Here is a 14,594-nt window from a genome sequence, read left to right on the forward strand (position 1 = left end):
TATTCTTACTAGTTTCTGACAAAACAAAACTCAAACGGCCGTGAACACGGAACTGAACTGGACAAAATTTGACGACAGAGGGCGGTTGTAAATTTCACAATCCGGAGATCCACAAAACAACAGATGGCAGAACACGGCACGAAAAAGCTGAGATGAACCAAGGTTTACTGCCCCCTTATGCCATATTTTGTGAAAGAAAATGGATGAGGAAGAAACAGACAGTGGTTATTCTACTTGTATAAACGACAACGTGAAGGTTAGTGTAATTATTTAACCAATACAATGTTTGACCAATTACTTTTTTGGCATGAGTCCGACTCCGGCGGAGTTGATATGTCAACATTGAACATCCCCGGCCAAGTCACTGCCAGTCTCTGAACATGCTCATTGCCAATGGCCATGACATGCGTGTCGATCTAATACCATCTAAACTTGAAGCCACTGTTCTTCATGTCACCATGGAGGGAGGTGATGTCACAGTGTCTTGTTACGTCAACTCAGCAGGTCCATCTTGAACTTGTCGTGATCGGATGCTTGGGATTTATGTCAATATATTGCTCTTTATAAAATAGATTAGATGACGAGGGATCCGATGACGAGTGATGACTGTGTGTGTGATGACAGCGTTTACTACAGAAATCTGTTTCATAGTGTCAGCAGAGGTTTTTTGTTCAAAATAGAGTTATGCTTTGAGGTTTACTTTTAAATTACAGGTTTTCATAAAAACCGTTGATGATAATAATTGCCAGGAAATCTTAAGTTTTCGGACATTTGTCATTGAGCATCAGTTAAAGACAGTTTCCAGAAATAGTTTGTACACATATATCTGACAATGTTTGCGGAACAAGCTAAAGCCTTGATGAAAAACTCCAAAATCCGCAGCTCCCCTGTCTGCACGTGTTCAGTGGTAGGTTGTCTTTGATAAATTTGTATTATTATTTATTGAAATATTTAGTAGATGAGTTGTCAAGATTGTAAATTTTTCAAAATTGAACTTCATTCTGAATTCTCACCCTATGATTTTTTAGTGTGTGAAATGCCAAAACAAATTGAGAAAATGAAAAGACTATCTTGCTCAAGCTGTAAGGCCAAGTTTGTGAGAGTGAAATATTATTTTAAAAAGTAGTCAACAGCCTGATGTTATGACCCTAGTGTAGCACTAGCAGCGCTAGCAGAGTCTTTCTGTATTTTTTAAATATAGTTCCACCTTGTGTTTGTAGGCTTTTAACATATGGGACACATGTAGGTCGAAACGACAGCCCAATAATAGTTGGCATAACTTATACCACATAACACCTACATTTTTGGGGTCAAAAAATATTGTATTTGTCATTTTTTGTTTTCTCCAAAAGTGAAAGCTTGTTGTGATGAAATTGTTGCCATCTGATTTATAATAATGATGTATTTCAAAAAGCAGCCTGTTAAACAACTTCAAAAATTTTTAAAGGAATTTATATAATTTTATTTTGCAAAAAAGGTAATGAAATTCTTAAGATTGTGATAGTGTGCAGTGTAAGGGACACCCATTTTGCACATTTTCAAGAAACTTGTATAATTCTGAAGTATTTAGCATAATTTTTGTTGCATTTCACTCAGATAAGTTGTTTTATCTTGCAGGTTCATATAAAGAATCAAACTAATGGTGCAATCTTGGAGCGAGATATCAATGGACACAAAATCCCTAATGGTCTGAAGACCTACAGGAGACCATCTCCTCTACAAATCAAAATGGGTAAGTTCAAGATGTCTTTTGGGAGACTGAGGGTGGAGGATTAGGGGTCTTGAAGATTGGAGTAATCCTGAAGCTCAAGGGATAATATTACCACCACCCCCTCCTTTTCCCTTCCCGCCCGGGCAGTGGAAATATAAATTTAATTCTTGTACTTTTCATTCTCCTTAATTCAAGCTTACTTGAATGAAAGAAGAACTTTGCCCTTGAACTAGTAAAATATTTTATAATATCAGGCTGTTGGAATTTTATTTTTAAATTTTTATGATTCGTTGTTTAAATTTGCATAATTTCAGGCGGGACAAACATAACTAATTAAAATAGTTTTAAAAAAGTAAGTGAAATAAAAATATTACAATGCCTTAAAAAAAAAATTATTATACAGAAATGTAATTAAACAAATTGCATGTTTACACAATTATTTTTTAATTGGTCTCTTTTAAAGAATAACCAGTTTAATTTAAGAAAAAGGTCCAACTGGGGATTGGTTGAAAAACTTGTACTATTTGAAATGATACAATGGTAAGTGCTTTTTTGTACTAATTGATTGGGTTCACCTTCCCATCTGTTCTAAACATATTACATATTTCATCTCCTTTCCTGCACAAATAAAGGAAGCCATACATGAATGTAATTTGATGCAAAATCTTACTAACCTCACCTCAAGCTAGTTGTACATGTTTTTAGTGTACGGCCCAGCCTCAGGAAGACGTGTTAGTTACATGATATTGCTGTACCCTTGCCTCAAACGGATTAGTCACATCTTTCATATGAGACTTGAATCTTAAGATATATATCTTAAATGTCTTGTCTGTTAAACTATATACCATACGTACATGTCAGGGATGCTTCAGACTATTCATGTACAATATCTGAATTCGGACATTTTAAAGCCATTATACACTTTCGGAACAGAAAAAAAAATAAAAGTTCACAAATTTACAAATAACTTATAGGGTTTATAGAAGGTAAAGGTAAAAGACTTCTCTTGAAATATTATTCAATGAAATGCTTTACTTTTTGAGAAAACATTGAAACAATTATAAACTCTCGACAATGAGAATAAACGGATTTATAGTAAACACATGTCATGACACGACGAAACGTGCGGAAACAAGGGTAGGTTTTCCCGTTATTTTCTCCCGACTCCGATGACCAATTGAGCCTAAATTTTCACAGGTTTGTTATTTTATATATAAGTTGTGATACACGAAGTATGGGCCTTTGGGCAATACTGTTTACCGAAAGTGTCCAATGGCTTTAAGTCGACCTGGTGAAGAGACCGTTATTTTTCACACAATTATAAACAACTCACTGTGCGCTACACTATTGCTATAGTGCTGAGACACTGTGGTTAAAATCTCTGGGAAATCTATAACTCCAGGGGCTACCAATAGGTGGAAATGCCATCATTTCAACAAACCTCCTTAAATTTAGATCGTAGTTTCCGACTTTTTTGTCAGCAATTACTCTCAGCCTGAATACTCTCTTTTGACATCTGAATTCAGACATTTTTTAAACTTAAAAGTTTGACTGGTGAAGAGGATAAGCTGTTTTTCACACAATTATAAACAACTCACTGCACTAAGATCTACATCTATAGTACTTAGAAGGGGCTACAAAAAAGGTGGAAATGACAAACATTATAATTTCAAAATACCGTAAATTTGAAACATAGTTTCAGACCTTTTTGTCAGCAATGACTCTCAGCCCTGATGTACAGTGTAACTATGATTTACAGGAGTAATTTGACTCATCTACTCAATAATGATTTGTACATGAACAATGTCAGCAATGCATTGTGACCTTGAGATGCCCTCGTGTATGAAACTCGAGCTTTGTATGGAACTCCCAATTCACCATCTCATTTCGCCACCCACACAATTTGTGGCTTTTGCAAAGCAAAAAATGTTGAATACATCAATAATTTTCCTCTGATATTTTTCATTGGCTACGACTGTGTAATGATATTACTGACATCCGATACTCAACGGTAGGGATTTTAATTTGAGTGCTGATCAGATGTTGTAAGCTTAGTGTTAGCCAGAGGAGTGTCTGGGTGTTTTAAATGTCGACACCCTGATCTATCTGTCATTTAGAAATGTATTGTAAGTGAACCATTTGTTTCTAAATTTCCAGCAAATTTCAACACTATTTAAAAAAAAATCCTGGCTAAAACCCTGGTATTAATTTTACTTGATGCAATATCCAAACGAAGAAGCGAAGTTAGAAATTTCATAGCTTCCCAAATTTGTGTTAAAGGGAAGGTACACGTTTGGTAATTACTCAAAACAAATATTAACTTAAAAACTGACGGTAGTGACCATTGTAGAGCTGTTGATAGTATAAAACATTGTGTGAAACAACTCCCTCTGAAGTAGCATAGATTTTGAAGTAGAGGTAATTTTTCACTAAAATAAAAAAAGACTTCGAGTCTAGAAGTCTTTTATTCCTATCTGAAAGCACACAATTCGTCCAACAGGGGTGTTTTTTCTTTCATCATTTTCTCCCAACTCCAATTGAGCTCAAATTTACACAGGTTTGTTATTTTATGCACATGTTGAGATACACCAAGTTAGAACACTGGTCTTTGACAATTACCAATAGTGTACCTTCCCTTTAAATCTGTACCTAAAATAGGCCCTACACGTATAATCACCCATAGGGCTGTCCCAGTACATGGGCAGGGTCAGGGGTGCAGTAGTTAAATATTTGGGTTGGGACATTGAACTAAAATAGACTTGTACTTGTAGTACCTAAGCTTGGGCGATATCGATTTATTTTATTCACGATATATCGCCGACATTATATCGCGGTATTCGATATAATCGCGATTAATCAAATTTGACATCATCAGTCTTCAAACTCCAAGTGAAACTGGTAGAAGAGACAGTCCTAGCATAAGAGAGGTGTTCTAATAACCTATTCTTCTGGTTTTACTCCAATTCCATGGGGTGCAAGATGTCTCAGCTAGCAAATACATCGCGATATTTAATCGATATCGCGATATATCGCGATATATCGCGATATATCGCGATTATCGCGATATATCGATATTTCGATTAAAACCCAATCCATCCGATATCGAAATCGTTTCCAAATTAATATCGCGATATTCGATAAAATCGTGATATCGCCCAAGCTTAGTAGGCTAGTACCCTTGTGCAACAACATATCATTTTTTCACTATGATTTTAATCCATATTGTGTGGTGTACAATTGCACTATACGATTGTAAAGAATGATTGTAAAGAATGATTGATATAATACTGCATGTGTTACTGAATGGTCTTGGCGCCGCTGAGAATAATTAAAGCCTGAAGGTCAACCCTACACAGTGTGTAGATATTACAAAGAACGAGGCCCCTAACACATTGACAGTTCTTACATGCTTTCAGTAGCACTTCATACAATGTGGTGTAGTCGATGCTGTGTGAAATGAACATGGCAGGTATTGAAATAAATAAGATAAAAAATAATGTGCACTTTATTTATTAGAGTGCTTAGAGTTAGAGGTTAGAGACATAGTACAGGTTCAATACACTGATAGTGTGAATAAATCCTTTTTGCTGCCCTTTTTATAATTTATGTTTTATCCTCAATCAGGACAGGAAGGTCCTTCTAAAAAACATAGAAACTCGACATCCACTGGCCAATTACAAGTATACACAATCAATATCAAAACTATTAAAAATTACAAAGTAAGTTAAGTTAGAAATACAAAGCAACAAAATACAAAAGACCTGTCACTAAAAAAAAATGCACCAGCCAAAACCGGTCACATAAGAACATCAAAACACCAACAGGCTTGGGAAAAAAAACCCAGTCCTCCGACCCCCGTGTAGCCACCCATGACCAGCCACCCATGACCCCGACCAATCCTTTCCAACAGTGCGACCACACTACATTTAATACACGACCATGGTAAAAATACTAACACTTCTGTTACTTGCACATTAAAAGCACATTGTTCACTTCAAAATAAATTATTTCAGATGCAGTGTTATGTGATGTACTTGAATCAGATTAGACAGGTACTTTGGTCTTTTAAGGGCTGGGTAGTTTTACCTTACGAAAGGGCATAGCACTTCCATCAGGGAATTTAACATTACTAGCTGACGTTTCAGAAGCATCAAGGCTTTCATTTTCTCTGGTGCCTCCATTGAAAATGAACTATATCGGGTCTGCCTTGTGTTAATTGCAATCAAGGTACTGTACATTATGTAGAATTTCTGTCTAGGAAGTTGATTTTGTTTTAACTCAATTCATAGATAATTTGATTCATCACATACCTGGAATTGCAGAGGCAAAGCAATTTTCACAGAGAGAAAGAAGAAGACATTGCGATCGATAACAATTTCTTAGGGCCAACAATTTCAATGGAAGGAGTGGCTTCCTTTAAACTGAAGACCTGGATCAAGAGTGAATACTGTGAAGACGTTATTGTATTTGATGTACATCTCATGGGTTCGGACGGGGGAGAGATCGGAGGTGCTATATGTGGTACCCTCATTTTCAAATATTAAAATTGATAATATAGTATTAAAATTGACTAATATTAATTGATTTCAAGTCCAAGTGATGAGGTAAACAATTGTTTTAATGGAAATCTTTCAAATTGTTGTACAGCACTGACCTTCTTTTATATCAACAAGAGACCATGGTGGCCACAAGCCACTTGTACCAAAATGCTTATTGCTACAAGCCACTTGTACCAAAATGCTCATTGCTACTAGCCACTTGTACCAAAATGCTCATTGCTACTAGCCACTTGTACCAAAATGCTCATTGCTACAAGCCACTTGTACCAAAATGCTCATTGCTACAAGCCACTTGTACCAAAATGCTCATTGCTACAAGCCACTTGTACCAAAATGCTCATTGCTACAAGCCACTTGTACCAAAATGCTCATTGCTACAAGCCACTTGTACCAAAATGCTCATTGCTGAGCTGGAAATGGTCGCAGGATTTGACCACCTTCCACTCAACCAAACTGTCAAAAGTAACGGTCATGCCCTGAAACAACATTTCCAAATGATTCCCATGTTGATATAGCTTCCACTTAAAAAAAAACCATGACAATGTTTCTTCTATTGTTTTTTTTTCCAGACATTCTTCCTGAGAAAAAATTTACTCAAAAATATAAAAAACAATTGGCATGTCGGGGCGCAAGATGATGATTATGTGTAGAAACAAATGATCTCTAAAGGATTATAACACTGAGTGGTTGTTCATGTGAATAAATTTAAGGTTCCTGCTTATCATAGAACACGTTGGTTTTAATACTGGGCTGAAAATCCTGTACAGATACACAAAGGTCCGAGCAGTCCATAAAGAACTTAAACAGAATCAAAGCTACTATAAATCAATTAATAAACAATACTTACTATCTGATCGTTCGACTGATTGCAGTAAAGCATTCTGGTCTTAATAAATTGTGTCAATATTACCTAGAATAATTCTGATAGGAACTCCTGTGTGTTAGGACCCATGCCTTAGTGGATCAGTTCAAAGGGCACCAAGGCAGTGACAATGAGCATAGGGGCAATTGCTTCTGTTGCCTCCTCAAAATATCACCTATTGGCTGGCTCTTTGGGTCTATTGATGATACCACTCAATTTATTACTGTACATTTTATTTCACATGATGTACAGTGAAGTGAATTTTTTTTAAAATATTTAATGGATGCCGAATGCCCCTTTCCAGTTGAAATTCAATTAATGATTTCACACGACGGATTTCCACATCGCGGTCAATGTCAAACTGCTAATGGTAAGGACTTGTTTCTTAATGTAATTCAAACACTGTTTCTCAATCTGCACCAATGTGACTCTGCACTAGGAGTTTTATTTGGTAAAATATCCACAAAGTAGGATTTGAAACTTTGCATGGTGAAAAAGAAAATGTAGTAAGGTTTGAGGTAACACAATGTAATGATAATCTCTAAATGAGTTGGAGTGGTTCTGAAAAGAACGTTTCGATCAGTATGCTCTGATCATCCACTGTTAATGATTCATGGTCCTCCAGAATGCTTTTTCAAGTTGATCACTAGAGTCATGATGTGAAAGTTAGAACTTTGTCTTGGATACTATTGGATCAGATTTGCTTGTACGCCCCTTCTTTGTGTTCTGTAGTCAGGTAGTTGCATAAATGCAAAATTTTCCAAGTGATGGTTTTGGAGACGACATCAAACGAAGTCCTCAGCAAACTCAAGTTTCCCTTTAAATGATGACATCTTAGTTGGTCACATTTTCAGTTTGAAGTTCAGAAAGGGCTAGAAGGGTTCGCCTGGAGTTGTAACAGAGAATCATTTGACCCTCACCATAAGCTGGTACCCGCATGGGACCATCTAATTACAAGCGAGTGCCAAGTTTTGGGAAGCCTGGAACGAGAGCCCTCCGCTTGAGTGATCTGAAGGCGCTGTAATTGATACTCGCTCCCCGCGGATCCTGGCTGTGAAATGGCCAGGCGTCTTCAAGCATGAATCTTTAAAGGAAATTACTAAGAAATAGTGGAGAGTAGGGTCGGTGTGAGTGTGGATGCCTGCGTGTCACACATTATATTACATTAGATTGAGGTAGAGATGTGTAGAGATGGTAGTGTGAGGATCGAGGGATAGTGTGAGGGATGGACACGTGATCCTGGCGAAGGGCAGTGGTCATGGAGCAAAATGACCCACCAGCGGATACGGTTACCATTCTACTGTTACAAAACAACGGATTAGGTCTATTGGTTTAGTCTGCATTTCTCTTAGGAATTTGATCTAAATTGCATCCATAAGAAGGTGGTTTGAGGCAATAATATTGTTGACAGTGTAATAATGCCAAAAACTACAAACTTGTAATAAAAGTTGTTGATACTTGATCTCATATTCAGTGTAGTTCTGGAAGCCAACCAGGTTCCAGTTACATACATTGTACAGCTGCTTACAAAAGCTAGAACAACAAAATTATGCTTATTGGAATAAGGCTATCAGCAAAAACACCATTTCACTGGGATCCCGCACCATGACATGCTATGACGATCATGCTTTTTTCAGTCATAGCTCTAATACTTGGAGCATGCTACCCACCCGCATTCAAGCAGCACCTTCATTGGATGCTTAAATAGTTCCTTAAAACCCATCTGTTTTGTCAATCTGATGAGCCTGGTTATAGCGCTTAGAAACATACGTGTATTTAAGCGCTCTATAAATGTTGTAACTATTATTATTTATATTATGCACCATTTGATCATTTGCTTTAGAAGCTGCGTTATGAAATTTGATGAAGGTCATCTATTGAAAACTGACTCTTTAAGGTAGCACTTTATTTTAGGAACTTACTACTTTGGTGTAAATCAACGTGTAAATGTACTTGTAGTCTTTCAAAACCCCATCAGACAAGTTGGCTTCAATTAACAACACGTTCATTAGCCTAGTTCATCTCATTGTCTTGAGGAGGCAGTTGCTAATGAGGGACGTCATTTAAGTGTCATTCACAAAACCTCACCCACTTATACAATCGTCAATGTAACATGAATGGATTCCACATTAAGATTTGACATTTTCTGCTTTACTCTTTAATTGGCACTTAATTTTTGAACATTCCTTTAACATTCTTATATGAAATACTCCACACTATCCTTGAAATGTGAGGCCAATAAAACATTCTTGCATTCCTGTATAATTCACACATCATTCTTTAAAATCATTGACAGGAATAAATTGGTCTGGAGAAGCCTTGCGGTAATTGTGTGAAATCAAGATCGAAATGAGACTTTAAGTCTAACCTTTGATAGTACCCTCAGGAATCGGTCCTCATTGTGAAATTCCATTCCTTTGTTTTTTTCTTTCTTTGATTGATCCGTTACCGGCTTCTGTAGGCACGGTTATTATACCCAGGCTCCAAGTGGTCTCAAAAGTCTCAACGCCAAGGCCGGAAAAAGATTGATGACGATGATGATCATGATTACCGATGGTCGTCTTCTCATCCCGTCGTTGAGAATTGAAGCTTAATAGATATTTCCGATCACACCTTTTCAGGCCTGGAATTACATGAAGGCTGCGGAGGCCATGGCCTCCGTTGCCCCTGGTCGTGGCCTTCATGCCCCTTCAAAAGTTTCCCATTGACTTTGATTTTCTAATGGAAGTGCCCTTTGCAAAAATCAAAATGGCCTTGCCCTTTCAACATGTTTAAAGATAAAATTCCAGGCCTGAAGTAAGACATTATAAAAGGTTCTTAGTGGAAGGATTGTTGGGTTCTGGATGAAGATTTTTTTTGTAGAAAAGGGCAACTTTATTGTCCATTTGTTTTGGGTTCATTCTTTGGTTAAAGCAGGCCTCTAAATAACCCATGCACCCACAGCAATTATAGATGTTATGGTATTTAAGGTCAGGGTTATTTCCAATCTGTAATCCTACCTTTAAGGACAAACCTGTGGAGATTCTCACTCCACCCAGATTTACATTTTGATTGGTTCACCGACATTTAATGTATTTCACCTTGATGCTTATTCTATCCCTTGATTATAACAAACCGAACACCGTACCCTAATTAAATCACGCAATAATGAGCAACTTAACTCAGTCAGAATTCCCTTCCGCATCAGCCTCTTTCAATCCTCTTAGTATAATAATAATATATAATCACAACGCTCTAGCTTTGAGTTTGCGTTTCCACTCAATCCAGAAGCTTTAACCAAGCTGAGCATCAGGGTTGCAGTCTCGGAGGTAATTACCTGGACATTCAGAAGTCTGTTTTCTCCTTGATGGATGACGAGGAATTAGTCTTGAGTAAGCTGTGAGATTCTCTCAGGCAACTTATGACGTACGTAGGGGGGCCAACTATATCCAAGGAGTTTCAAGTTGACATCTTTACCCAACCCTTAACCTCTTGGGGGAATTAAATGCACAATTTTAAATGGATATCCCCCCCCCCACCAACCCTGTTAAAAGTACAGGACGGTCAACACTTACAAAATGGTTTCAAATAATTTCTACCAATAACTGATGAACTTTAGGATACAGACAGTACAATTTAACACATTTACAGATGTATTCAGTTATTCATATTAAATGTACGTTCCACATACATGTACTGTATCTCTTACATGTATGAGCTCCTTGCCCGGTGCATGTGTTCCCTCCATCCTACAATTTAGACTGTTTTAAGAGGAATATAAATTCTCACATTCATCTCCCCTGAGTTATTTTCATCTAAAATGTTTTCTTCATGAAGAACTTACCAAAATAATTATTTCGCTTAGTTGAGGGTACACTTGCATTCGAAAAAAATTTATAAAATAATATACAAACAATGCAACAATGCACGGTTTGAAACCGTTTTGGATGTATTTACTGACTTAGGGATGGAGCTTAGGGAAGACGCACAGATGAAATTTAGGAAGCAGACAGTAGAAGTGAAATGTGGTTCTTAATTTAACACATTCAGGAATCTTCATTCAGTGATATAGTAAAAACGACCTGATTTCCTCCCATTATTGAACTCCCTCCCACGAAAGAGTTAGTGTTTAGCCTAGTTTCGTTAAGTTTCTGACATTGATACACAAGATTTGTTTCATGACTGAATCTGAAAATCAGTTAAATGTATGAGTCCTCACGTATAAAATATACGGAACACAGTGTCAGTGTTGTACCTTCAGCTTTCGTCCAAATGTAATTTTCTCGTCTTGTGTGTTGGTGGATCTCTGATGGTGACGTTCATTCCTAATCTTAGAAATCAATACATTATGACTCCCCCCCCCCCTCCTCTCTCTTCCCATCTTGCTCGCCTCAGGGTACATGGAGCAGATGAGAAATGGGTATCATAATGTTTAAAGGACGCTCCTTTCGTCTTGCGTTGTGTTTTCGTTTACTCCTTTCCCGTCTGTGATGTCATGGAAGGATAAGGGTTGTTTTGACACTCGTAGACTGTCGGTCGAGTGATGGCCGCGTTTCGCACCGATCAAAACAATTAGATCTTGTCTTGCAGACGTGTAATTCCACTCTCACGATCACTAATTTATTATGAAATATTTCCACTGCTGGCAGGGAAGTGCGTCAGCTAGAGCCGAAGAACGGCAGTGGAAAAACAACTCTGATTGTTTACAAACACTTTGGGAGTATTTGAAATAGTACTGCCTACTTGCTGTACATGGTTGTAAATTTTGCTTTTAGGGTCAGACGCTAGAAGCATGTTTTGATGTTCAAATATACATGTTTAACCTAAAAGTGTTGTCAATTGTGAATGGGTGCTTTACAAAAAAATTGCTTATTTAGGCCTAGATGAATGCTAAAAAGCATAAAACTCCACGTGATGGCATGATGAAATACTGACTGTCTATTATCACAACATCTTTGCCACACATTTGTAACTTAACCATTAACAGTTTTCTTTATTCATGTGTCAGAAACTTCGATAGAATTATGAAATAGGCACTTGGGTCTGCACTTTATTTAATACAATGCGTCATCACTCTGCATGAGTAATACACTACCCAAGTTGATTAACTTTGAATTAAACCTAACTCACTAAAAAGTTTCATCGTGACAAACCATGCGTGACCGGACAATCTGCATAAATTCACAATTATCCCAATCATGTTATTCGTCAGAATGAATATTAGCAGAAAGATTCAATTCCTTACCCGGCCTTTCCTACAAAACAAGACTGGGTACAAAAGTCTCCTAACATCAATATAAGGTTGAGGCCTCAATTGGTTTAACCTTTAATTTCTTACAAGTAGCGAAAATCCGGGCTTTTGATGTCAACTCGAGAGTAGAAATCGAGGGGTTGCAACATCTACCGTCGATTTTCTTACTTGTCGATGATTCTATCTATTCATCTCCAACGATTGGAAGTGGCAACCTACTTTGAGTTTTTTGTCATCTTAAGAAAAGGTTCGTCGGGGAGAGGGGAGGGGGGGGGGAAACATCACCCCTTGATTTGTATGTTCTCGTCTTCCATACAGGACGTAAGACTGCAGATGTAGGTACTCAAAGAAGACGAGGAAAAATCAATAAGGCCTCCTCATTCCTTGGTTGACGTCTGGGATTTATTGCTGCAAGGCGTAAATACAGCCCATGAAAAATGGATGTGGGAAGAGGAAGAGATGTATGCGTCTTAGATGGGATGACTTGTCTGTACTAGAGACACAAGCTCTGCTTAAGGACATGCATTAGCTTTAGTGTATTCTTCACCTGTACATTAATTGCATAAGGGGGGAAAAGGGCTTTCAGGGACTCATTTTCATACAGGAACTTGGAGAGTGACTTTATACATTTTTAAACCGCTAATTTTTGAGCGTGTTAACGCTGATTTTTTTTCTTTTTTTAAAGAGCACATTCTGCACCGCGATTGCTACAGGAAAGTTTTTTGGACAATTTAACTTGGTTGGTATGGTAACAAAACGTACATTCCACCTGGTTTGAGTTAAGAAATCACTTGAAAAGGTTATTTCAAATAATTGTTATCTCAAATTGAGTTTTTACTTTCGGGAACTGATATGCATAACTTTCAAACGGGGGCGCTGTGTTCAATTGTTCTCAGTTTGACAGTGCGTATGTTTATTGGTGTGCTTACTCATTTTTTTATTTTTTTTACAAGGTGGGAGACAATAATTACTGAACAGTAAGTTCATTCAATAAACCAGTGGTGGATTTCACAAAGAGTTAGGACTAGTCTTATCTCGAGTTACTAGTCCTAACTTAGGGCTAGCTGTACATTTTTGATATCTCTTATCCTAAGTGAAATTCTTTGTGAAATCGACCCCAGGTTACTCAGAGTTTGATTTTTGTTCATGGAGCTCAACTTCATAAAACTTGCAACATGCACGTACTTACTACAGTATGTGTACATTCTATGCATTCGAAGTAGCAGCACGTACGATTGTCACTCTAAATTATTGCGTGCAAGTCGATGGTAAGCCATGAATCAGTGCATACACTATATACAAAATCTATGCTAGAATGCAAACTATTCAAACACCAAGGACGATAAACACTTTCAGTGTTAGAAATCAAACCCAATTTAACCCAGGAAAGTGATTATGGCATTATTTTATGTGCCATCAAAATAGATTAAAAGTGCAATACACTAGTGTGTTTGTATCCTTTTTATTTGCACTGAAAAGCCAATTACATCTTAAGTGCTTGAACGTGTCTGTTAACTGTTTGTCCATTCCTGCGCCTCAATTTGACTGGCTGTGGGACCTTTCATGTAAGTTAATACTTACTCCATAAATGTCTTAAAAGGTCCATGTAAAAACTCTTCGGCTAAGTTTGAATAAATTAATATTCATTACTTTCCTCGATCAATTATCCATCTTTAAACTACACAGCTTAATTTCCTACCTACCTGTTCCAGAACAAGTATTTGTGATGTTTTCTTGAACTTGTCAGAGTTAATTTCTTTCCCCTTTTCTTCAATATGGGGCAATGTCCAAGTCTGTGTGACAGTGATTGATTGGCTGAGACCTGTAGGTTATTTCCCCTTAGTGCAGGGCAATACACTCTACTCTGATCAGGAAACCTCTAGTGTAGTTTAATTGCAGTATGGTGTGTTGTGTTTAGCTGAAGGGAATATTAAATTGTACGCTATTATACCAGTAATATAGAGTCATGGGATAGAGGTTTCACGCAATTTGTTTAAGAAATGTGTTTTTACTGAGTAATGTATTTTACCCATGATCCAAAGTAAGCCTATACCCACGTTCTTGTAGCTATCGTTTTTGTTTAAAGTGCAGTGACTGATTTCCCTTGTATAGCATAGCAAAATAGTTCACAAATTATATAAGTTGCTACCCCAAATCATCATTTGGTACTTTAAATTTTCGCATTCAGCATGCATAAAACTATTTTTATAGCAAAATATGCAAAATTGCTAG

The 14,594-nt window shown here is 37.2% G+C and overlaps 1 protein-coding gene across 2 annotated transcripts in view; it reads left to right on the forward strand.

The window, feature by feature from the left end:
• The first annotated feature begins 107 nt into the window (after positions 1–107).
• The window catches only part of LOC117296030 (protein FAM219A-like), a 53,691-nt gene continuing 39,204 nt past the window's right edge, over positions 108–14,594 (forward strand). Inside the window, exons 1-2 of one of the 2 annotated variants that reach the window (XM_033778879.1) lie at positions 108–256; positions 1,618–1,732. In XM_033778879.1, coding sequence (XP_033634770.1) covers positions 200–256; positions 1,618–1,732 — 172 coding nt within the window. In that variant the 5' untranslated portion in view covers positions 108–199. Of the gene's footprint in view, positions 257–352; positions 908–1,617; positions 1,733–14,594 lie in introns of those variants that run through there. The other variant, XM_033778878.1, reaches the window with a different exon arrangement.

The sequence above is a fragment of the Asterias rubens genome, chromosome 10 (assembly GCF_902459465.1).
Source record: "Asterias rubens chromosome 10, eAstRub1.3, whole genome shotgun sequence".
In the NCBI taxonomy this organism is placed as follows: Eukaryota; Metazoa; Echinodermata; class Asteroidea; order Forcipulatida; family Asteriidae; genus Asterias; species Asterias rubens.